The 25,876-nt window shown below is 39.3% G+C and overlaps 1 protein-coding gene across 1 annotated transcript in view; it reads left to right on the forward strand.

Moving 5' to 3' along the window:
* Positions 1 to 25,876, forward strand: part of LOC102078972 (neural-cadherin) — a 317,842-nt gene that overhangs the window by 249,943 nt on the left and 42,023 nt on the right. Inside the window, exons 32-34 of the mRNA XM_019361161.2 lie at positions 2,944 to 3,110; positions 16,437 to 16,701; positions 24,309 to 24,489. Of these exons, the coding sequence (XP_019216706.1) occupies positions 2,944 to 3,110; positions 16,437 to 16,701; positions 24,309 to 24,489 (613 nt within the window). The remainder of the gene's footprint in view (positions 1 to 2,943; positions 3,111 to 16,436; positions 16,702 to 24,308; positions 24,490 to 25,876) is intronic.

Raw genomic sequence — 25,876 nt, forward strand, 5'->3', positions numbered from 1 at the left:
GGTAACCTAGACTGTAAAACAGAATAAAGGCTGTGTGGCTCCAAGGCCACAACAACTATGGCAACAGACACAGCAGCTGAGGGAGAACCAAAGCATTTAATAAATTAGCTGAGGATGCAACTACAAACATGGAGCGCTTCAGTTAAGCTGTTTTCACACAAGCAGCTATCCAGGGGAGCTGGATATGTGAACAAATACGTCCAGCCTAGACGTTTTCTGATCTTTAACCTGCCAATTCCCGTATACAAAGTTTGTGTTAATGTAAGTTTGTGCCTGTGCGTGTGCTGTGCAATTAGCACTAACAAGTGGGCATGATGTGTGGCACCTACCACATGCTGTATCCTGGCAGCTCCACGACACATCACATTTCTAGATGTCTGAACACATGTGAAAGCGGACTATTTCCTGCTGCGTGTTGCATGTGTGAAAGCGCAACTGTGGAAAATAACCCAACTTTATTCTCCCGGAAATGCCAGAAGTTAATGTTTTAAAATAGTGGCATTCAGTTCATTTTAGTTTTATGTGCATAGCACCAAATCACAACAGTCTCCTGAAGATACTTTATATTGTAAGGTAAAGGGCCTAAAATAGCAAAAAGAGACTCCAGCTATCAAGTGACCCCCTTTTAGCAAGCATTTGAGACAGTGGGAAGGAACAACTCTATTTAACAGGGACATAAGACCAGCTGAGAAACATAGTCTCTCTCCAACATGTCCTGCGGGTCTCTTTAAGTTTGACTCGCCTGAAACACATCTGTAATCCAAGAGGCATCCTGGGGAGATCCTCATATCACCTCCTGAATGACTGAGCTCTTGACCGTAATTTTACGGTTGAACCCAGACACCTATCAGAATGAGGTTATGTCTGCTCCCTTGTATGTTGTTCTTATTCTTTCAGTCACTCCCAGCAGCCCGTGGCTTTAGGTGAGGGTCAGAAAGCAAGTCAACAAGTAAATCGACAGCTTTAGCTTCACGCTCAGCTTTCTCTTCACCGCAATGAACAGCGTGCCAATGCATCTGTTAATCACCTGCTCTGCTTTACTCCACTCTCACTTGTGAGCAAGTCCCTGATATACTTGAACTCCTCCACTTAATGCGTCAACTAATCCTTAACCTGAAGTAGGCAATTAACCCTTTTCTGTCGGAGAACCAAAGCCTCACACGTGTAGTTGCTGATTCTCAGTCCAACTACACTCAGCACAGCAAATGGTCCCAGGCTGAGCTGGAGGTCACTACTGAATAAACCCAGCAGGGTCACAACATCTGCAAAAAGTAGAGACGAGATCCTGAGACTACCAGACCTGCTTTCACTCATTGGCAGCATCTATGAATTCTTCCATAAAAATTAGGATGAGCTGCCTTGACTTTTAGGGTTTAAAGTAAACAAAATGAATAATGGAGTGTAAGAAGCTTTGTGAAGCGACATCCTGGACATCGCCAACTAGCCATGACAATGCTCCAAGTGTATCACAGATATATAAATGCAGGCAAGGATGAGTCAAGAAGACACTGACGGCACTCCATCAGTTTCCAATCTCAGAAGTACACTGCAGTGTAATTTTTGTTTTACTCACCAAGCAACCTACCCTGCCCCTTGGCAGTGTTCCTTATGGCCTAAAGAAGATGGCTTCTTCTGAGCCTCTCTGTGCTGGCCGTGTGGTTGTGGAGACAATTGGCTTATTGCAGACTTTTATTGGACTGAGATTGGCTCTTTAATGGCTCTGGTCCTACGTGGCCTCTCGCACACATCCTTGGAGTTGAGGAGGACACCTCAAGTCATGCTTTCTGCTGATCGCAGCACACTAGTCCAGGCTTTACGGTCTTGTTTGGTTTCTGCCTCCTATTTCACAGTGAGACTCAGACGCGACTCGAATGTAGAATCTGAAATCGTAACAGGTCAAGATTTGGTGTGCAGTCTGTACAAATGGTTCTCTTTTCCTCTTATGTCTTATATGACAAATAGCCCCCAGTCCTTAACAGATTAAACCATCTGTGTTTAACATGCAGCCCAGTTCCAATTTACCCTCTGGATTGCTTTGCAAACTAAGAAAATTACAAGGAAGTCTCTTTTTTTTTTTTGGAATAAAACTGCAATGCGATGCAGTATTAACCGAACTGAACAAATGACAGTGAGTCACTCTCATCTTGTAAAACAAAAACTTGCAAAATTCACTATTTATTTTTTCACTCTTTAATTTAAATATTTGCCCTTTACCCTGTTGGAGTCTACATGGAAAAGAAAAAAGAGGAAAGGAAAACAAATACCCACACTTCTACTTCAAAGTATTTTGTGTATTTGACAAGCCATCTATGAATAACGTGAGACTGTTGGTGTAAAATTGATGGTGTTGTTATGTTTTTATATAAACAGCCTGTGGCCTTGAGAGGCAAAGTAAAATTTGAGATGGAGTTTTGGGAGTTTCAAGAGGACATGGCTGATCAGCTGCATATTCCATGCCTAGAAGAAAACCCCCCTAAAAATTGATTTGACATTGCCTTCAAGTGAGATCTCATGAACCACTCGACTTTGTCAAAGTTACAAGGGAAGGAGACAAAGAAAAGGAAGAGGTGTGAAAGCAATAGAAGAAAATTTCACTTGCGTACGCCGTGAGATGGAAGAATGGCTTTGAGAGTTTTAGGTGTGCTTGGTTTATTCTGAGAGGCATGCACAAAATCCACTTCTGTGAAAACGTCAAACTCTTAGACAGAAGAACCCAAGCTAGACCAAACATGCATATTCTGTCTTGTGCATTTAACATATTCTTTCTGTCCCCAGAACCAGACTTTTTAAAACCAATTTAACTGAAGTGACTTGTGGTGTCTTCACTGTGGAGGAAAGCAGCATCCAAACTGTTTAAGAATTATGTTTTGCACTTGAAATCCTGTTTAGCACTATGTGGCTGACCACTCTGTGTGGTTATGTGTTTGTATCCACCAACACCAGAGGTCCCAGAGTACTCCTTTGATGGCCACAGTCACGTGCGTTACCAGTTGGCGTCCCCGCTGCCTGCCCGGAGGACATGGATCCAAGTCCTGGTTCGAACCCGTAAACACAGCAGTGTCCTTTTCAGTCTGATCTCAAAGGAGCAAAGTGAATACTTACGACTGGAGGTGAGTGCAGGAAGATGGAGTCATCACTTTTCCTCACTTTCAGAATTTTTCGTAGCAGGTTGTGAGTTGGGTTTGGCTTTGTTGTGTGGAAAGCAATTTTATTTTACATTCTCACTTCATGTACAGTTTCAGATTCTGCTCTACTCTTTATCCTGTAGCAACTGCAGGCGTTTTCTTTATCCACCCACTGCTCTTATAATATGCACTTTCTCTTGCTATAATGATACCTATGCAACAGACACTTTTTGAAAAGAGGTAAAAGCACCAAAAGTAACAGTTAACATAATTTGTTTCTGTAGCCATGTGTGAATTCACAGTGAACCGATATTTTATTAGCAGGTCTCTTGTCCACTGAAAGTAGTGAGTACTCGTTTAATATGTTTTTAGCGTTTTTGAACATTCCCAGTGAAATGTCTGTGAAGGTTCTCCAGGTCATCCATGTCATCGTAGTCTAAAGAGCTTGGAAAGAAAAGCGTCTGGACTTCTTTAAGTTTCTTGAAGATGTTTCATCTCTCATCCAAGAAGCTTCTTCAGTTCTAAGAGCAATTTGTGGAGAGTCATGACCAAAAAAAACTTTGAAAGAGGAGTGAAAGAAGCCATCTATGTCCACTGTGAACGACCATCTTTGAACAGAGGCGGTGGCTTACAATCCAGTTTCCTTCCCAGATGCCTTAACGCTCACTCACAACCTGGGCCATTTGACCTCAGTAAATCACATGATAGGGGGCTAGGTTTCACAGTGGGTTCACCCGAAACCTTGGCTGATTGTGACCCACACCCGTTTTCACACCTTGGCTCATGTGATTAGGTAGAGGAACAATAGGAGGTCCATGACCCTCTTGGAGACCCTCCCATAGGGCTTAAAATCTGGGCCTCTCCACCAATTGCTCTTAGAACTGAAGAAGCTTCTTAGATGAGAAGTGAAACGTCTTTAAGAAACTTAAAGAAGTACAGACGCTTTTCTCTCCAAGCTCCTTAGATGCCCAGTGAAGTTTGGTAGAACAATGAATCTATTTGCATTTTATACAAAGCTGTCACCTGAGTTTGTACACTGTAGGGACAACTCGCGTAGAATCAGACTAAATATTTAAATAGACATTTATGTTCATTTTTCATGATGACTTGTGTGAATTCAAGATCTAATGAGCCAGACAAGTCACCAAACGTGAATGAATAAATTAAGGGAGGCACACAGCTTTCAGCGCGATGCTTTGGTCAACCACACAGATGCGACAGGAGTAAACAAAGTAAATAACTTTTTGTTTTTTACCTTTGACTTCTTGGGGGCCACCACCTAAGGCAGTGAGAGGGAAATCATCACAGGTGTACATCTCCTGTTTCCAAACAACATTTCCTTTCAGGGCAGAAAAAAGACATTGGAAACAACCAGGAACAGATGTATGTCTTTACTTTACTGTTTTTGGTTTCTCAACAGTATTTTTTCAGCCGTTAATAGCCAGATGTTCACTTGTTGTTGTTGTTTGTATGCATGTCTTCTTTTTAATTAATGCTTTCCATCCATCAGTTTATAAAATGAAAACAGTCACATCATTACACTACACTAATCTTAATCATCGATGAAACATATTAAACCTTGGCCAGGCCTGTAGTGGCTTACCAGTATATACAGAGGACGTCTGACTTCTGACACTTGTTTAGAATAATTGGTTTGTGTGCAAACACTGCAAATTATTATTATTGAATAATTTGAATAATAATAATTATTTGCTAGGAAAATGGGAAAGAGGTGCAGCAGCTGATTAAAACACTTGGAAACATACACGAAATACAGCATATAAAGTAAAATCAGACAAAAACAGCCTGAATTCTCTTACAAAAGCGTTATTGTAGTCTCTTAAGTAGTCTTTAGGAATCGTTCTCCAGCCTTCAAAAGGCTTCTGTGGGTGATCACACACTGCTTCAGTAGTGTTGAGCTCCAGGCTCTGGGAGGTCAGTCCAGGACTGTGTTTGGCATCATTGTCATGCTAAAAAATAAAGCCGTTGCCAATCAGATGCTTTCCAGATGTTATTACTGTACATGGTGGATCAAAATCTAATTTCTCTGTATGCATTTTCCACCATGTTTTACAAACGAGTATAGATGTTCACCGTTGTACCTGTCCCCCGACTTCCACGTACTGACGATGGTTTGAACCAAAAACATTTTAAATTTGGATTTATCACTCCATAACCTGCTACTGACTGTCAAACAGCACCTTCCCAGTTCTTTACTCGTGCCGTTTCCTGTCTTTTGCCCCTCACTCATACCACACGTATTGATCAAACATCTGTCTTAAATGATGATGATTATCCATACCATGGCAGCCGTTTAAATCTCCTCTGATCTCCATCTGCCTATCCTTTCTATTCATCCATTCCCACACTCCCTCCTAAATATCACACTGCTCCATCAGCACAGCCACATGGGGAGCGAGTGCACATCGTTTATCTACCATAAATAGTGCATTTATTCCTGAGTGCAGAGCAGTGAAACATTGGAAACCCTGCTGAGTTCTTGGTGGAAACATAACCATTTACTGCCTGCTAAGATTATATTTTTCACTGTAATAGTTTTGATTGCTTTTAATCAGAGGAAGAAATTAGTATGTGTTACTCTTGTTTGGATACACTGTTACATTGTGAGGAGCCCTTTCTGTTTGTGTATGGCTTCACATCCAACAGTATGCTTAGTAAAAGATATTACAAAACATATTACGCTCTCTTCTTTAAACGACTTTAGTCCCTCTGATTACTGATAAAGTTCCTGTTTTCAGAGTTTTTTGAGCCACTAGATTGTGCTCTAACAATTTTACGTGTATGAATTTCAATTGAATTTACAACAGTAGCCTCAAGCCACTTTATACTGTGAGGTAAGGGTCATCCAATATTAAAGAGAAAACCCCAGAAATCAAAATGAGCCCTATGAGCAGCACTTGGTGACAGTGGGAAGATCTGCACCGATGAGCACAACTCATCTGCAATGTGTCTTGATAATCGCAATAGGTGGGTAGGGGATCAGTTCTTTTGGTTTCCAACTGGTTCTGTTCTGGTTACATTGTTGTATAAAAGCAAGATTGCGGTCTATGCAATTTTGACGTTTTGCAGCAACTTCTTTTGGGAGTTTCTTTTCATAGATGGCAACAGATTTGCAGCTTTGGACGAGTTTACACCGTTAATCGCTGCATTATCACAAACAGGTTGCATGTAATTGGCAGTATCACTCAATTATTGCTTGATACACCAAAGTCATTTTGAAGCCTAAAGCTGACTGCAGGTGGTCACAGACTGGCCCCCGTCTTCTAAGCCAGTGTTTCTCACCTTTTGGAACACTGGCACATATTTCACATTAGAAAAATCACGTGGCACAACAACAAACAAAAATGTCACAAAAAGCATATTGATATTTTTTCCCCATAGACCAGGTACAGCGGAATTGGCTCGGTTTGTCCCCAATATACCTTTTTTGCCTTCTTCTGACCACTACTCATGCTAGGGTCTACATCTGGGTCGGAATTTTCTCCAGGACCAGGTCAGACGGACTACTTTTTTTTTTCACATATTTATCTATTGCTATTACGCGCTGTGTCGTCTCACAGCATGGCTATTATGTAATTTCCTCTCTGTCTTCTGTTTTACTGGCAGTTGGCAACCCATTTAATTAGAGCAGGTAGTTGTACTGCCCTCTAGTGGAAGAGAATGTAATTGTTCTGCCCGTTACTCACGCCGATCACTTAGAGTACTAATCAGGTGGAACCAGATAATCTTCCACGGTACACCTGATCATTTCTTGGGAAAAACTGTTCTAAGCAAGGATTTCAAAGGCAATGAGGTTGCACATCCATTGGACACTGTCAATAAGAATTTTGGTCATAGGCAAGGCAAGGCAAGTTTATTTATATAGCACAATTCAACAACAAGGTGATTCAAAGTGCTTTACAGAGACATTAAAAACAAAAACAAATAAAAAGCATGATTTAAATTTGATTAAAACAAACAAACAAACAAAACAGTATATAAAATCAAATATCAAAACAGTAGATAAAATCAGAACAGTAGATAAAATCAGTAGTTAAAAAGTAGGTTTTGAAATTTAAACTTAAGTGTGGATTTGGTGTTTTATTCAAATGCAGCTGAGAATAGGTAAGTCTTCAACCTGGATTTAAATAAACTGAGTGTTTCAGCTGATCTGAGGCTTTCTGGGAGTTTGTTCCAGATATAAGGAGCATAAAAGCTGAATGCAGCTTCTCCGTGTCTGGTTCTGACTCTGGGGACTGAGAACAGACCGGATCCAGATGACCTGAGGGATCTGGAAGGTTCATACTGGGTCAGGAGGTCACTGATGTATTTCGGTCCTAAACCATTCAGAGCTTTATAGACCAGCATCAGAACTTTAAAGTCTATCCTCTGACGGACAGGCAGCCAGTGTAAAGACCTCAGAGCTGGACTGATGTGGTCCACTTTTTTGGTCTTAGTGAGGACTCGAGCAGCAGAGTTCTGAATGAGCTGTAGTTGTCTGACTGATTTTTTTTAGGTAGACCTGTAAAGATGCTGTTACAGTAATCAAGCCTACTAAAGATGAATGCATGGACTAGTTTTTCCAGGTCCTGTTGAGACATCAGATCTTTTATCCTTGAAATATTCTTGAGGTGATAGTAAGCTGATTTTGTTATTGTCTTAATGTGTTTTTCTAAGTTTAGGTCTGCATCCATCACTACACCCAAATTTCTCGCCTGGTTTGTGGTTTTTAGGTGTATAGATTGAAGTTCTCTGGTGACCTGTAATCGTTTTTCTTTTGCACCAAAGACTATTACTTCAGTTTTATTTTTGTTTAGCTGGAGAAAATTGTGGCACAACCAGTCATTAATTTCCTCAATGCATTTACCAAGAGCCTGTACAGGGCCTCGGTCTCCTGGTGACATTGTGATATATATTTGTGTGTCATCTGCATAGCTGTGATAGTTTATTTTGTTGTTCTTTATAATCTGTGCCAGTGGAAGCATGTAAATGTTAAACATGATACCACAGTCTCCAACCAGTGTTTGCCCTAGTGTGACTGTAGCGTGATGAGGATGGTTAAGGGTCAACGGATTAAACCCTATCAGCTTGTCAAAATGGTTTTAAGCCTAATGTTAAAATTAGGGTGACTTTTGACCCCTCCAATCCAAGTCTAGAACTATTAGAAGCTCTAGGAACCACAAGTGAGCCTGCAGTCTCACATACAAGGTCTCCATATTATTGGAGACCTTGTATGTGAGGTGAAAGATTTTAAGTTCAATTCTAGATTCAACAGGGAGCCAATAAAGGGAAGATAATGATGTTACTCTCTTTCTAGTCACTGTCGGTACTCTTGCTGCAGCGTTTTGCTACCTGAAGGCTTTATAGAGAGATCTGAAAACAAACTGATAATACTGAATTATTATTTATAATATAGTTCAGCCTAGGAGTAATACATGCATGAACTCACTTTTCAGTATCGTTCTTTTCACTACTTTCAGTGATACTGTCCTAATGAAAGAAAGCAGTGCTGCGTATTTGTTTAACGTGCATGTTGAAGGCCACATCCTGATCACAAACGACTCCAACTTTCCTTTAGTGTTACTATAGTCCAAGGAAATGTCATTCAGAGAAGCTATCTGCTTTGTGTTTGTGGGGGTTTGTGTTATCAGGTTTCACAGATAAATATTATTTAATATAATCTACATTGCAATGAAAATGTATAATATTGCTTAAACAAAGCACATATAAAATAAAGATAAGATGAGATAAGATAAGATAAGATAAGATAAGATAACCTTTATTAGTCCCACACGTGGGAAATTTGTTTTGTCACAGCAGGAAGTGGACAGTGCAAAAGTTATGAAGTAAAAATTAGAATAAAATAAAATACTATATACAGTAGAATAAAATATACAATAAGATAAAAATAGAGTACAAATGCTATATACAACTGAGTAAAAATACAACGATGCCAGAAAAGATTATTGCACATTAGTGTTATTGCACATGTGTGGATGTGTGTGTTTGATCAGTTAAAGTCTTTGTTGTGGAGTCTGACAGCAGTGGGGAGGAAAGACCTGCGAAATCTCTCCGTCCCACACCGTGGGTGCCGCAGTCTCCCACTGAAGGAGCTGCTCATTGCTGTCACAGTCTCCTGCATGAGGTGGGAGATGTTGTCCAACAGGGATGACAGGGTGTAATAAAAAGTATTCAGTGACTAAGTTTGTGTGTGAGGAAATCATCTTGCAAATATTAACACATACATATATGTTATTTTAGAGCTAAGCTTCACTTACTTGTTTCCCATGTTTTGAATGTATCTCACGGTGAACAGAGCAACAGGGAACATCAGAAGTGTCTGGAGTAGATTGCAGCCCTGCCCTCAGTGAAGGAGGATCTTTATTAAAGGATAGCCACAGCTTCTCTGTTCTCTACCTAACTGTTGCATTTGGGGTCCATTCATGATGTTCGTAATGTTGCAAATGCAAACCTAGAGGACATTTTTTATTAGTCATACAACATCAGATGTTAGAATCCAAAACGAAGAGCTTTCTTTTGCACAAGACGACAGTCACTGTGACCTATGATCACAGAGGCAGCATTATATCAAATATATAGATGTATGTTATTTAAATATACAAATGGTAGGTATAATAGTTTGCAGTCCATGAATTTTAAGAATTTGAACTAACTTTCATACATGCAGATATTTCACATAGACGTAGTCAAGATATTCGCTTATTTCCTGATATTGATTATGAACACACGGTTACTTAAGTACCAATTTATACTGCAATTAAACAAAAACACACAAGAATTATCTTGTGGGTTTTATATAAAATCATTATATTAAATTATTCCGTGGCAAATTTAGTCATTTCGAATCTTTCATATAAAAAGAAAAGTATGAACCATTACACTAAGTAATTATTTTTGAATTAGCTCACGAGCTCCAGCATTAACTGATTTTTGGACCATCGGCCTCAACTTAACCAACCAAGAAATTCCTGCGCTCAGTGTTTGTGTTAGTGTCTTCAGAATTAATATTCATCGTAAAGGGAGCGTTGCTCTTCTCTTCAGTCTCATTACCTCGCAGTGAGAGTGACCCATATTTTGGCTCACTGGGATCTTTGCTTTCTGTCACAGTGAGTGAATGCACACGAACACACCGATTCTATGGCACTAATCTTCTATTGACTACTGAGATAAAATGAAGCAGAAGAGAGCTGAATTTCACTCGGTCGTACTATATTATGCATATCAATCTTTTGCTGTATATCACAAAGTGGGTTTATATCACAATTACTACGATAAAGAAATAGTCTGAAAACTTTAAACTTATTTTTTAGCTCTTTTTTTGCAATTTAAAACTAAAAGACTGTTGTAGATTTTACCCTTTCACCACTTTAATTTTCACTTTTTGCCAGCTTTGTTAGATATGCTTAAATTTAATTATACCTTACCATGGACATAATTAAAGATGTTATTATTGGATTGTGTAGTACAGTACAGATTTTATCCTGCGCATTTTCTTTCCTGACTACTAATGTCTCAAAGGTAGAGGAAATATTCGTATTTCTTTTCAAACTTTGTGACCAACACGATGACCTTTGTAAACGTGATTACAAATTAATCACAGGTTATAAAAACAAACTTTAAAAAGACCTTTGAGGCAATAAGGCAGAAACTCTTATTACCCAGGAATGAGAAAAAAAATGTGTATGTGCTTCCTGAGTAACAGCTTGGGGAAAAGTACTGACACTTTGTCCCTTTCACTATTTATTTATTTATTTATTTATTTTTTTAACATAAGTAGTTGTTATTGAGAAAGTATTGGAGGGCTGTGGTGGAGCTCGAGTTGCAATCACACTATAAGCGTAGTCCAGTGAACCATGCACGCCTGCTTTTTCAGGTGGGCCCACCCACGTCGCACAGCAATCTGGACATTGGATTTCAAATGCACTCTGGCTTAGTATAAGTGCTCCGTAAGATGTTTGAACCAGGCATTAACAGCTCAACATGACTGATTAGCATACCATCACAATAGCCAGTGCTCAGCCACTGTTATTCATCATATAATTACACATGTAGTTGCTCTTAATAAAAAAGTTTTCATAGACCTTAATCAGACTTTGTATTTTACCACAAAGCTCGGTTACCATGTCAGTAGTGTGGCTGCAGAAAGCTGCACCAGTCGAGTGGTCACTCTGTCATCCAATCATCCTGCTTCGTCTCTGTTTATATTCACACACTGAGTTGCTGCACGAAACTTTATAGGATCAGCCTGTCTTATTGATGGGTCTATTATTAGCATATTGAGCTCTCAAGTGGGGTGGTAGCAGAACCGAAAGGGGGTAAAGGGCAGGTATTACGACATGGGAAGTCAGAAGCGGCATGCGATCATTGATGTTTGTATTACATCCCTAGTAGTTCCGTTCAGATTAAGGAAAGAAGGAGCTCATAAATGACAATCAAAGGTCATGTCCTTGTTGTAATAACCAAAAGCTGCTTTTTCTACACAGTACATGCTGCATAGTATCAAATTTGCATCAACTTGCAGTTTATTTCTAAATGACAGGCTATTCCTTACTGCTTGATGCTTTGATGACTGATTAAATAAGACATTAAAATCTTGCTGGGCAAGAAGCTGCTTTGCAGTTTTAATGCTTCATTAAGTTCACGCTGTTTGGCTCATTTATTTTTACAAGGCAGATTACCTTGACCGCAGGATGACAGACAGAATGACATCCTGAACACAACTCATCAGTTGCACAGCCAGTCACTTTCACATATGAAGAATTTGTGACTGATCATGTTATAAAGAATAGAATATGCACTTCTGTTTAAAATGACCTCGTTTAGTGAAGATCATGTAGATTTTTTCCTAAAATTGACACCAAACTGGAGCTTGTGGTGTTCGTGGAGAGTATTAAACATAAATTAAAGTCATCTGCCTTTAAGCTGGTAAAAATGCAAAACGATGCCATTTGCCCAACAGTTTTTATTTTTAATGGCAAAGTTGATGTGTAGTCCCGAAAGCATCCGACTGCAGTTTAGATCTCCGCAGACAAGCAGATATGGGTGCAGAAGGGCAATAACAATTGTACGAATGCAAAGTGGAAGCTGGTATTGAGCATGAAATTTCCTTCTATTCCCCAATATAAATTAAGTTGAAGAAAAAAATGCCTTCACTAGTCATATATGCACACAATCTACCTTCACACACCATTATTTAATCATGAGAACTGGGGAGATTAATGCATCATCTGCACATGTCTACAATACTAAAGGCTGCGGCGCTGAGAGCAGTCTGTCGCAGGAAGCATCTGTGGGGAATGGAAGGGTCCCTGCAGTGGGACTGTTTACTGAAAAATGGAGTTGCACACCTTCACACACACCTAGTGCAAAAACACAAAGACACACTATCAAATGCACTCAGTCACATACCACCCAGGGAGCGGAGCAGGAGCCAAATTGCACCACTCCGTTCAGCTTTAATTGGGGGTAAAATCAGGTGGCAGTGAGTGTGTCTGGTTAGAAAGCTCTGCCCCAGTGGATTCTGAATATAATTAATACTTCATCACAGAGCCTTGAAATGAGCCACGGTCCTCCAACTAAACAACCTTGGAGCCATCCAACACTTTATCCAACTGAAGAAACGACCGTGGGATTGATGGAAAATCCGAAGATGGGTAAAGGGGGGAGGGCGGACTGACGTGACAAAGGGAAGAGGAGGAGAAAGAAAGAAGACTGCGAGATCAGTAGACAGCTACAGAGGGAGCTGGCAAGCGATGGCTGTTTTCTTTTTGACAAAGTTTTCCTCCCCAAAAAACTTGTTAAATCTTTATTATGTCGAGAATGAGTGAGAGAGTTAATGGTAGCCACCCACTTCTCCTTCACATCTCACTTTCTTTGTCTCAGTTCCTCTGCCCTTCTCATCTCAGTCCTCTGTTTATGTGGCAGCGGTGGCAGACAAAGATGGAGAGGAGAAAATTATGCTCAGTGGGACACTTGGAGGAAACAGTTTGAAATTGAAATGAGGACGACCCACCCACCGCCCAATCTCTCTTAACACTGCATATGGACATGTTCTCTCCTGGTTTTCTTCTCCTTCTATCTCAGTTTCATACACACACATGCAGACACACAGCTTCCTGGACTGATTTTTTTTTTTTTTTTTTTTGTTCAAATGAATATTGCTCTGTGATAGACATGTGGTTAGCATCACAGCCGAGCCAAAATGGAACCGTTTTCATCTCAAGATCTGAGCCTTGAAGAGAACAGCTTGTTGTGTAAACAAGGGGAAAAGTGCTGGTTCTCCCTTATTCTCCTCTCGTCCATAAAGTCTTTCTCCTTTTTGTCTCACAAGATTGTACTAGACAAGACCGTGTGTGTGTGTGTGTGTGTGTGTGTGTGTGTGTGTGTGTGTGTGTGTGTCAGTGCTACAAATCAACAAATTGCAAGTTTAAATGCCAGCTTTTAATGTTCTCTCATTTAATATTTATTCTAGGCCCAGAGCAAAAGCAGAAATGACAATTACCTTTTTCCCAAGGTGTTTGTAATTAAATGGTAAGACACATGTTGTCACTGCTTAGGGAGTGAAACTGGCCGGAGGCGTTCTTGTGGTGGAATCCGATTGCTTGATATGAGAAAGGTTTACCTGAATGCACGTTCTGGTCATACAGTCATTAAACTGTGTTGGGAAATTTCTGTTTTGGGAATTATTTATTTTCCCCACGTCTAACCCCCATGGAATCGATCTGGCTTATTGGCCTACTGGCCAAATTGTCCTATTGATCCAATCTTTTAACATCCTTGTGGAATCTTTTCTTTCTTTTGATCCATTAGCTTTAAAACCTGAAACTTGAACTCAGGTCAGCGCAACATATTTTCCCTCTAATGGCATCCTGCCATTAAGAGAGTTCCTCTGCCAAGGAAAGATCTCTTTGTTTCTTTGTCTGCAAGAGTACACAAAAACCAGGCTGAATTTCATGACCTCCCATGAGGAAAAAAGCCATTAAATTTTGGTTTCTTGGCCTCAGTTTCAATTTGTTTACTGAGATTTTGAAATCCACGCTGCTCAGACTTCTGCCAGTGCCCCAAAACAAAGAGGCTCCATGTCATTTAGTTTCTGCCCACTAAGCACTGAAAAGTACACTTGAAAGGTGCTCGAAGACAGACAAACGTCAGCTTTGCTTTGCATGAAAACTGTTTTGAGAGGAATCGTTTCGCAGGGAGGTTGACTGATGATCCCTTGAGAGCAGCTCTCTGTAAGGAGAGATGCACTTAGTGTTTTCACATTAATTACCTCCCCCAAGAAGGTTATGTTTTTGGTAGCGTGTGTGTGTGCCATCTGTAAACGTGATGGCTCAAAAAGTTTTGATTGAGGTGCAGAGTGGTCATGGTAACAATCCATTAAAATTTTGCTAATATCCACAGAGCTCTTCAAGGTCAATTGTTTTGCTCAAAAATTGACAAAAAGCGTAAAAACTTAGATTCCTACATGTGATGTCTATTCTCTTCCTCGTGTCACATGTGACCTCTGACCTCTCCTTCAAGGCCAAAGTGATAATAATGGTACACAGATCTATTTATTAAAGTTATGTTTCTTACTGTCATTGTTTGTATTGACAGCATATAAGCAGGGAATGATTTATGGGGATTCTAAATATTGCATTACTTTGACCTCTGACGTCTTCTTTAAGGTCAAATAAGTCCAAACATTCATAAAATGTCTTTTATCCAAAATTATACTTAAAATACTACGTCTTCTGTTTTATTGGCAACATTTAGGACAATATGCTCTTATATAGGGATTCTAAATATGAAATTATAGTTTACATGTTGCATTTGACCTCACATTTGCACTTCACATCTGCATTCCTCTCAAGTTGACCTCAATATATGTCATGTCATTAAAGAATGAGAATGAGAATTAGTTAGAAACATACTGCAGTATAATGTTATGTATCAAGCTCAAGTTATTCATGTCCAGTTATGTACAAACCACTGGCTACTATCCATTTCCTACTCCTACAGTACTCCTATGTAATCAAAGTAAAAATCTGTCATGTTAGTCTGATTTTAACGCACTAAAAACTTCTTAAAGTACCTTTGAAAAGAACAATAAAACCCAAAGTGAATATATAGTACAAATATAATCCTGTTCGCTTAAAAATCAGACAGTTCCAAGGCAAAAACTGCTGCTGCTGACTAAAAAGAAGGACTTGTTTCATTTGCCAAAAAATCATCTTTATAATTCCCAAGACTGATTCTGTGGACAGATGAGACAAACGTTGAACTTTTTTGAGAGTTACATTTGGCATAAAACTAACATTATTCGATAAAAAGAACATGGTACCAAGAGTGGTGGTGGCGGTGTGATTGTCTGGGTGTGATTTGCTGCTTCAGAGTCTGGACAAATTCCAGTAATTGATGAAACAGTTAATTGTGATCAGTTCTGAATTCTCGGGGTAAATGTTGACATGTTCTAACCTCCTCATAGTTGTGATACAACTGGCAGCTACACTTTTGTGGAAACAGTTCAGATCAGGAGATGAGGCTTGAGCTGAGCAGGAAGAGGATAACATTTTATCCACATGCTGGTGGCGCTGTGTCTTTCCTTCACGTGTTTGCTTCTTTGGTGAAAGGAACTCATCTTTCTTCTCATCGTTTTTTTGTTCAAGATGGCAAATCAGCATGGTGGCTTCCACCAACCAGAGCCTGCTCCTGTGTAGATTTATTGGAATCAGTGTAATTATACACCAATTAGTGCAGATTTATTAATGAAGTATTCTTTTTTTCTATTAAGTAATCTCAAAAAATGATTGACTGTACCTTTAAACCCTGACTTTATGAATATTCGAGTACTTATGAATATTCAAGTTATATGCAGCCCTGTGATAAACTATATACACCACATGATTCACCAACTTGTTGAACCACCTTTAGAAGCAATCATTTGAAGTGTTATTATTCTTTGTGCGACTTTGTCAGTCTCTCATATTGTTGTGAGGGAATTTTGGCCCACTCTTCTTCACAGTGTTGCTTTAGTTTAGGTTTCTAGGCATAGCTCTGCCACAGAATTTCAGTCACATTGAGGTACTGACTTTAACTGGGTCATTGCAACACCTCGATTCTGTTGTCGGTTTGCTGGTCTGTGTGAGATCATTGGCTTGTTGCGTGAACCAGTTTCCACCAAGCTTTAGTTGTTAGATGGTTGCTACTTCCTCTCTTATGTCCTGTGGAAACAGTAATGGCGTCCTTAGTTTTTCAGAGTCCTGCTGGGTTTGTAATTCTTATATTAATCATCCTGTTTTCCCATTGCAGATCTTTCAGGGCCTTCTATGTGTTTTCTACAACCTTGGGGACGGGGACTACAACCTAACCCTGCCCACTTATCGACTCGACAACGGTGAATGGCACGAGGTCTTCTTAGATCGGCATGACAATGAGATGACACTACGAATGGATGGTGGCGGAGGACAGCGTGAGGTTTCAGGACTGCAGGGCCGGAGCCGAGAAATCATCATTGACCCCACTGTGGTGATGCTGGGAAACACTTTCTCTTCTGGCATCAACAAGAGCTTCCAGGGTAGGTGGCTACAGCATTAATCTCCTAATACTATCTGTCTGTCAGTCAAAGAGATTTTATGATTTGTAACTTTTTTATGAGCAGAAAAAAAATGTCTCCAGACGCCAGGGGCTGAATATGTACGTATATAAAAACATGCATGCTTTTTTTTCTACACAAACTGGCATTTGTGAAACTAGAGCATGTGTGCACACTGGAAGAAATAAGTTTACCCATGCTTTCTCTGTTTAGCTGCACCAGCTCTGAGCTTGAAAAGATTCAATTTTCCAGAGAAATCTTTGGAAAAATAACCCAAAAACTTTTATTTGTGCCTTCCATCGACTTCTTCTACTCCTACAACACTGCTGATGTGAAGGTTTTCTTAGTAGCTACACCTGTCATTCAGAAGAAGACAGCAGTGTATAAATGTTGACAAGGCTGTGGCCACATCACAATTGGAATGTGATACAACCAATGTGGCGACCATAAACCAGTAAAAACACTAGATGAGAAGGACCAGAGCTTCACTATATGGCCCCACCTCTTAATCTTAATCACCTCGCCACACCGTCTGCCTTTACAAACAATTGTGAAAGAATGGGCTGTTTTAAAGAGCTCTGAGGACTTCATGGTATGGGTCTCCATGGCCTACAGCTCCTGTAGGTGTAATGTGCAGGTGGCCCAGAACGTTTGGTCCTATAGTGTAGCCGGTTACCAGCAACTGAAGCTTCAAAACAAAAGTGAAGGGACTGTACTATAGTAATTATGTTGTCTTTTTGATGGATGAAAAAATACAACATAAATGGCAAAATATACTTGATTGTCATTAAGAGGACACAGCTTTAGAAGATAACAGATAAAAAAATAGTGCATGGACACATTTCTGCCTCTGTGCCTGCAGAGGATTTTAGATGTGAATTTAAATTATTTCATGGGTCTGGCCCCAGGTGTTAAGAAATGAAAATCTGAAGTTATTTTGTATCTTTGTAATATGAGCTCCTAAGCAGCACTTCCCAGTCAGGCTTATAGTAGTTACTTTGGATTCACACTCAGGAGCTGTGGGGTACGTCTGCTCGGGAGCGGCTGCTGTGGGTAGAGACTGAAGCGCAACATTCTGCAAGGACAACAGCAAATATTTTTTTGAGTGACCCTTAGAACAAATCGATACCAATGTCTCAGTAATCACTCAGGTCGGTGTTGGCATTTCTAACAAACCTACTCAGCGCAGACTCTCAGGGACTGATTTTCCAGATGTGGAGAGACGCCAGACGGTTACAGTCTGTTACTTTCGGCTCTCCCTCCGTGTATTTATAAATTGTCACATTTTACAACCTCATTTCTATGAGTAACAACTGTAAAATATGCTTTGATGATTTGATGGATGAAAATATTTAGTTGATAGGTTTTGTTTGTACTGAATAATGGACCTATATTTCATTTTATAACACTAAATTAATGGCTTCACTCTTCTTGAATTGAACTGCAGTGGTGAGATTTTCTGAACTGCGGTACACTAATGACTAAATATTTAAATGTCATTTGTTTCTCATTTCTGTAAAGCTGCTGCTTTTTCCTGCCATCCAAAAAATTAAATGGCAGTAAAAAAGTGTTCGCTCTTTCAGGGTGATTTATTACTCTGAGTTAAAGAAACCATACGTTGTCTGAGTGAAAGTGCAGCATATTGATGTCGTGCAGACTTGTGCAAAGTTGGTGGCTCTGTCACAGTAAAATAGACTGTGATTAAATTTACTTTGGTCATAATACAAATTAAATAGCCGATATTCTTCCATATGTGTTCAGCAATGGCACAGACAAATATTGATTCTGTGTTGCAATCCCAACACTGTTAATGAAGGAAAGATGTTTATTCCCCAACCAGTTGGTGAGTGGTTGCTGGAGGTCGATGGCAGTCGAGCAGACCTAAAGACAGTGACGCTCCCCAGGAAATACAAGTTGCAAATTTGTATCCCCCAAATAGTTATAATATAACACTACTATAAGTATAATTGTGCTACAGCAAAGCTGGTGATGAAAGTACAAGTTGCAGAGGAAAAAAGTTTTTAAAACCTCTTTAAAGTAGTTGAAATAATCTGCACATGTTGGCGAGTCTTACTTCTAGAACTAATTTGTTTGAGTTGAGGTGTTGTTGTTTCCATCCCATGTGGGTTGTTGTTATAGCGTAGCTGCATTCCTTGTCCCCATCAGTAAACTGCTGAGTGTTATTCTAAATCCTGAAAATAATTAAAAACATTTTTTAATTGCTAAGGTGGTAAACACAGAAAAAGAAAAATGTAAAACTTTTAAGAAATGTAACCATTAATTGTGCCTTTTTCTCAATAAATAATTATTGTGATGCGTTTGAGAAGAAAGTAAAATCCACCCACTTTTTCACAACACTAACTGGACTGCGTAAACTGGATTGTTGAGTACTATTGGCACAAAACTAACCTAGTAATTGCTTGTTTCTACTTTTTTGTAGGGATGTTTCTCTGAACAGAAAAAAATATATATTTATGTTCTGCAGAAAACAAAAGTCAGTCATAAATTTGCCCACAGACTTTTTTTTACACAAATCTAAGGCAGATGGATGTGAGCAGGGCTGAATCATTAAGGGTTAACATCTTCTTTGGGGAATGGAGGAAAAGGTTATGGCATACAACAATATAAATCTTCCAGAATTTCTCTGATGGATCGCACCGTGGCAAAATAACACAGAAGAATTGTTGTTGCTCGACACCATCTAAACACCATCCAGGCTCTGGTGTATATAATTTGTCTGAGTGTGTGGAAGAAAGAGATAATGTGATGTGTTTGATGTGTCACAGGGTAAGGTGAAAGGGGTGGTGTTTCATTCAGGCAGTTTAGCAAGTATTTCTTCTGAGGAGTGCTGCCAAAAATAGGTTGTTTTATCTATTCATATGTGCTCTTTTCAAGAGAGAATTGTGACATTTTTATGTATTACTGAATGATTGATATGACAGTTTAATGGTTAATTCATCCAAATGCAATTTTATTGTTAGCTGGGATGATGGCCATGGTCCCTACAGCTCTGTGTGTGTGTGTGTGTGTGTGTGTGTGTGTGTGTGTGTGTGTGTGTGTGTGTGTGTGTGTGTGTGTCTGTCTTGTAGTTTTTCCTGTGTATGCTATACTGTGCATGAGTGGGTGTCAGATTACATTGATGTTATTCTTACAGCTATTTAAGGTCCAGTTTTCCAAAAAGCTTCAAGACTTCTAACCGCAACTATTAGTAAGATGTGTGTATATATAATTTATTAAATTATAGCAGGTTCAGAACTGGACTCAGGAAAACTTATTTAAACCATAAAGCAGCAACAAGCTGAACTCAAGGTGATAAAGGGAAAAAAAATATATGCACAGAACAGGACAAGGAAACACATTACCATGTGGGAAGGATGCAACAAGGACAATAAGTACACACCAGGTAATTAAGAAGATGGGAAACACCAGAGAACACAGCTGCAACAAATCAAGTAAAATAGGCAGGGAAGGTTAAACTCAATACCAGGCACACGAGACACAAAACTATTAAAATAGAACAGGAACTAAGTAACTGTCATCAACTGAAACAAGTATGGAACTAAAGGCACAGAAAACAGGAAACTCATAAGTGTAAGGAAGATAAACATAGCACTATAAACAGAAGGCTATGGAGCTCACACATAAATCCCATCACAAAACCAGAAACTCAGAGTGAACCGTCGGAGCTGGTGCACTGAACTAAAGCCATGCAATTCAACAAAAGAACTCATATCAAGCAAGGAAATAACGAGAACTAAAGATACAAAGAAAGAACAAAAAGCTAAAAGTGAAAAAATACAGGATCATAAAACAAGGATAAACAAGAGCACAAAACTAGAGAAAACTCAAAACCCAGGGTCCACGCCCCAGGGACCCTGACAGGAACAGCTTTTTAAGTTAGCTAAGGTCATGACAACAACGTTTTACAGTGCAAAACTCCAAAGGATTTCACCATTGAAGGTATACGTATGATATCATTAAAAGACTCTGAGAAATCTCTATGCACATGGTCCAAGGACACAAACTGCATGGCATAATTTTTGATTAATGACAACAACAGTCACCTCGAGGCACCTTAGCCCTTCATGCTGCGTTTCAGTAAAAGCAGACATGGTTCTATCGTGGAAAACACTGAATGGGCTCAGGGACGTGTATGGAAAACCATTGCAAGTGAACACAGTTCATTGCTGCATTCAAAAAGTAAAGTTAAAAATTTACTATTCAAAAAATATATACTATGAAAATCTTAATCTGAAATTGTATATGGAAATTATGGACGCTTTCAGTGTAAAGTTCAAAACACAGGTGGAATAAAATGCCCATGGGATGGATGAGCATCACATATGGGATGACTTCATTAGCACTAATGTTATATTTGTTACATTTTTGTTCCATTTTTCTCAAAGTTCCTGTTTCCAGGCGGTCTTTTAATTTTCACTCATTTGTGCCATACTAACACACTAACAGTTTGAATAAGCTGAAACTGTTTTGTGTTGTTTGTTTGTTTAACATGGAGCAATATCAGCTCACCTTCAGTGATATGAATTCCCACACAAAAGGGTGCATTTATTTATTTTTTAATGTGGCCTCATTCTGAACAAGCAGATCAGAGTTTTTTGTGTCATTTGTCTGAATTCAGTGTCTGGCCATGACTTTGCAGAGAAAGGCTGGCAGATGTTGTTAAAAGTGGTTCTTCACATGGTGAAATTTTATATGGAATCTGTCTCAGTGAGGTCACAAGTCATGATCCAATCACTCCCGGCTTTAACATCGCATCCTCGTCTATCTCCCTGCAGAAGCAGCAGCAGGCATTTCTTCATGAAAAGCCAGTCCGATTTACTCTGCTGCATGTTAGCTTGAAGCTGTAATAAATACAACTGTAGACGCTGACTCCAGCAGTCTCCATGATTACTTCTGCACAACAACATCATCCATTGTTCCTATTTGGATCAGTTGAGGACCGTAATCCATTCGTACTGGAATCTGATGTTGGCACAAAGGAATAATGTGAACAAAGTAGAATTGGACACTAAGGTTTGCACTGTTAACAGAGACCTACGAGAGACAACAGACTAACTCATGCACATACCGTACTGTACAAACACAAATGTTGGCAGATTCAGTTGAAATATTGAGAGAGGAAATAAGCGTGGGTACGGATGGAAAAAGGAAAGATGGTATATGAGAGAGGAAGAGGTCAGAACCAAGAGCCACAGACACAAAGTGAAAGAGAGACCGAGAACTCCCAGATATTAGACAGTGAGAGATGTAGACAGCTTTGCCTCGGGCAATAAAAGACAATGCATGAGTTTATTAAACGGATTTTAAAAGCACTTCCCTTCAGAAGAGGTGCACTTGATAGATGATGGCAGACCAAGTGAATATCTGTGCATGACTGTGTTTACTTTTGGGGGATGTCTCTCTTCAAAAAATGGCAGGGGAGATGAATTGTTAGCTGAATATGCCATCTTAGCAATTAAGGGATGAAAACACAAATACCATAAATATATGTTGTCACTTAGACAAACAGAAGTAGACGTAATAAGATATTGTAGAATGCCCAAATCGGATGTTGCTGTTAAATAAGAGCATTGCCATTTTATTGAACTTTTTCAAGCAGTCAATTTTAAACTGCTCCTACACTAACTTGGCATGTTCACTACCAAATAACTGAATAAAACAGAACAAAAAAATGACTAATAGAGATTTACTTACTCTCAATTTGGGGTATCCTAAATAATATATAGGCTCAATTAGACCTCCGCAGTTTTCTTTCCTCTGTATCATTGTCTTTAAATCTTAAATCATTTTAATTTGTTTGATTTCTTCGTGTTTTTCTCTCCTTTGTTCCCTCCTGGTTTCTCCTTCTCTTGTGCTTCCCCTGTAGAAATTTAATAAGACTCCTTTTAACATCAAGCAGTGCTCACACAGTTCTAATTACAGCGATTGTGGATTCAAACTTGCTGTGTGAATACAGTCTCTCAGCAGTGGGGTTACTTTCAAGCTAACTCAAACCATAAAGCAGCAACAAGCTGATAGTTTGACCAGTGGTGTCAAACTAGTTTTAGCTCATGGTCTGCATCCAGCTCAGTTTAAGCTCATCAAATAGTAACTTAGAGAAAAACTTAAGAATTTTGAATTTTTTTTAGAATAAAAGGTTCATATTAAATGAACCGTAAATATTTAGAAAATAGTATTTAGAAAAATAAGTTTAAGTTTAGAAATAAATTACTTATGATTTATTTTCCCATGTTCATTACAAAGAAACTCAGTTGCCCTAAATTTAAAGAAACAAATCACCTTTGCTCCTTGGTTTAAATGTTTTATGTCAGTGTGTTATGGCAGGCCATCATTACTGGCTGTGATAACTGAGAATCATTCAGATGTGTGGAATTAACAGTTTCAAAAGATCATCTTATTGCATGATACAGTTCCTAAAGACTTACCATAATACTTCCTGGTCCACCCATCCATCCACTGTACCCTGTGCCAGCTCCTGGGGACATGGTGTGTTCACAGGGACTCCACACAGTCAGACATGCCCGAAACAATTCACCAAAAAGCTGTGCAGGAGGCTTCCCAGTCAAGTGCTGAAGCTGCTTCAGGTATTCTTGAGCGGTTATACTCTGAGCCCCTGAAGAATACCTGAGCTCCTCATCTTATCTCTAAGGACGGACCTTTAGGAGAAAACTCATTTCAGTCACTTTAGTTCATGGCCGTTTGTGAAGGTAGGAACATGATTGAGCTGTAAATCAACAGCTTTTCCTTAATGGTGAGCTCTTTCTTTATTCAAGCAGATGAGACGAGGTAATGTAAAAACAACAGTAGAGTAACAAAAATAATACAACAACCACTTTGGTTTTACTTTGTGACTTATAGCTGGTTGTTTCTTGTAGTATTAATTGATATAAATCCTATTGAGTTCTTACTTACATGTTCTTTTTATTTGCTTCTTTGCTTGGTAAATATGTTTTACAGTTGGCCTGGGAGCCTCATCGTGAAGGGTGTTTGCTTTAATTCTGACATAGCAAAAAGGAGTGGGGGATTAGGAACAGTTGCCAAAACTGTGAAAATAAAAACCAAACTGTAGAAGTAGGAGTAAAATAAAAAAGATCCACATTTGTAGGGATTTGTGTTCCGAACAAAGGCACATTCACACTGTGCAAAATATGTAGATGCATTTCAAATGTATTTACTCCCTTTAGCACAGCTTAGCAGGTGATTGCCCGAGTGACACATCTAAGTTGTCAGTGCATCGCGGAGAACATAATAAAGTATCCAACACAAATATTTTCCTGTTATCCAGAACATTATGAATGACGGATTATTAGATTCTGCTGTAAATACCTGACACTCAAAAGCTTACTAGACATTGTTGCAGCAAAAGAGGAATTTTGCTAAATCTTGGAGATGTCAAAATGTGAGTGGGTGGATTTATGCCTCAAGTGGTAGAACTGGAGCCAGCAGTTTATTTGTTACCAGGTACACGAGCAAAGCTCTGCTCTCATTTTATGTCTGTGTACATAAATGCAAATAAAAAGTCTGTTTGTTGTTCTGCTGAACCCTCATTTCCATTCTTCTCCCTGCAGGCTGTATGAGGGATCTACGCCTCAATGGTCGCTACATGCCGCTGGACAGCCAGCCACGAGATGGGGTTTCCCAGGTCAGCGTACAAGGCCTGTCTGTTGGGTGCTCATCTGACTCCTGCAAAAGGAACCAATGTAGCCTGCCTTTTACCTGCGTTGACTTGTGGAGAGTGCACGAATGCAGGTACGCACACAAACCCACGCATGCCGAATGCAATTGCACAGTCGAGCACACACGCTCTTTCTTGTGAGTCAAAAGCATGAAAACACATGCGTTTAAACCCATTTGCTCCCTTTGGAACCACTTCTCAGAGTCTGACATGGATATTATTTTTGTTCATAGGCATATAAAGATGCTTTGAAATAACCCGGCCCTGACCCACTTAAGACTGCAAAAGAAAAAGCATCCCTGAGCTTTTATTTATTGTAAAGCTAAAATTTCTGTGCAAATTCTATGGCAACCATTTTCTAACAAAACACGCATTTACTCGTGCGTGTACAAAGGATGTTTGAATGCACGGCAGCCAATTCAAAGCAAATAGTAAAGGAAGACCAGAAAAAGTCCCCACTGGCATCCTGTACAACAACTTGCAAAACTGGAACAAGAAGGACAGCAGACTGACTGTTTTGGAATTTATAGCAGTTTCAACATGGTCTGAAATGTGTGAGAGTGGAGCAGAGCAGTTTTAAACATCCACCAGGTCATGAGCTCTTTGTTTCTTGTAGGTGGTATACGTGCTAAAAAAGCACATTCACCTCTTAGATGAAATCTCTTGTATGCATTTTGAAATTACAATCAATCCAGAATTCCCCATTTGAATGTCCCAAACATGAAAATTACATTAAAATGAGCGATAATCCTTCCCAAACCCTGAACAGATCTCAGGTGATCTTGAGTTATAATGAGATATAACTATATCTCACTATAATATATAATATAACTATAATCTGACCACATTTCTGTACATTCCTCATGTCTTTTTTAGTTTTTAATCATGTTATGAATAAATTAATGCCTGTCATTCAGTGCACAGGCAACAGAATCTCTAAGCAACGTGTGTGCAGCCATGCCCATCCATCATTATATACAGTGATAGATAGACGAGGTGGTAAATGTTGGGTATTTCTTGTCTAAAAATGATTTTACACAATGAGCACTTTTCTTGTTTGACTCTCAGACTCTGAAAAGGGTTCTGTAATATCTTTCTATGACTTCAGGGCATGTCTGAAATTTCAGTTGGGCCTGCAATAAAACCGTGTGTGTATGAGAGCGGGAGCTGTGGTCATTCATCAGGTCTAACAAAATTATAGCAGGAAGCTGCATTATGGGAATTGTAGGATCCAGACGTAAAAGTCAAGATACGTCAGCCTCTGCTGCACCAGTTCGGATCATTCTTTATTAAGTTTGGAGTTATAGAAATGCAGTATTACTGAGTGTGATTCTGATCACTGTGGTGGTTTAAACACAGAAAGAAATCACAAACTACCTCCAGCTAATTCTCAGCAATTCCTTCTGAATTTACTCTTTTGCTTTCTCTCTACAGGCCCAATTAACAAATCCTTTTAGGGAT

This window comes from Oreochromis niloticus, linkage group LG1 (genome assembly GCF_001858045.2).
Source record: "Oreochromis niloticus isolate F11D_XX linkage group LG1, O_niloticus_UMD_NMBU, whole genome shotgun sequence".
Taxonomy (NCBI): domain Eukaryota; kingdom Metazoa; phylum Chordata; class Actinopteri; order Cichliformes; family Cichlidae; genus Oreochromis; species Oreochromis niloticus.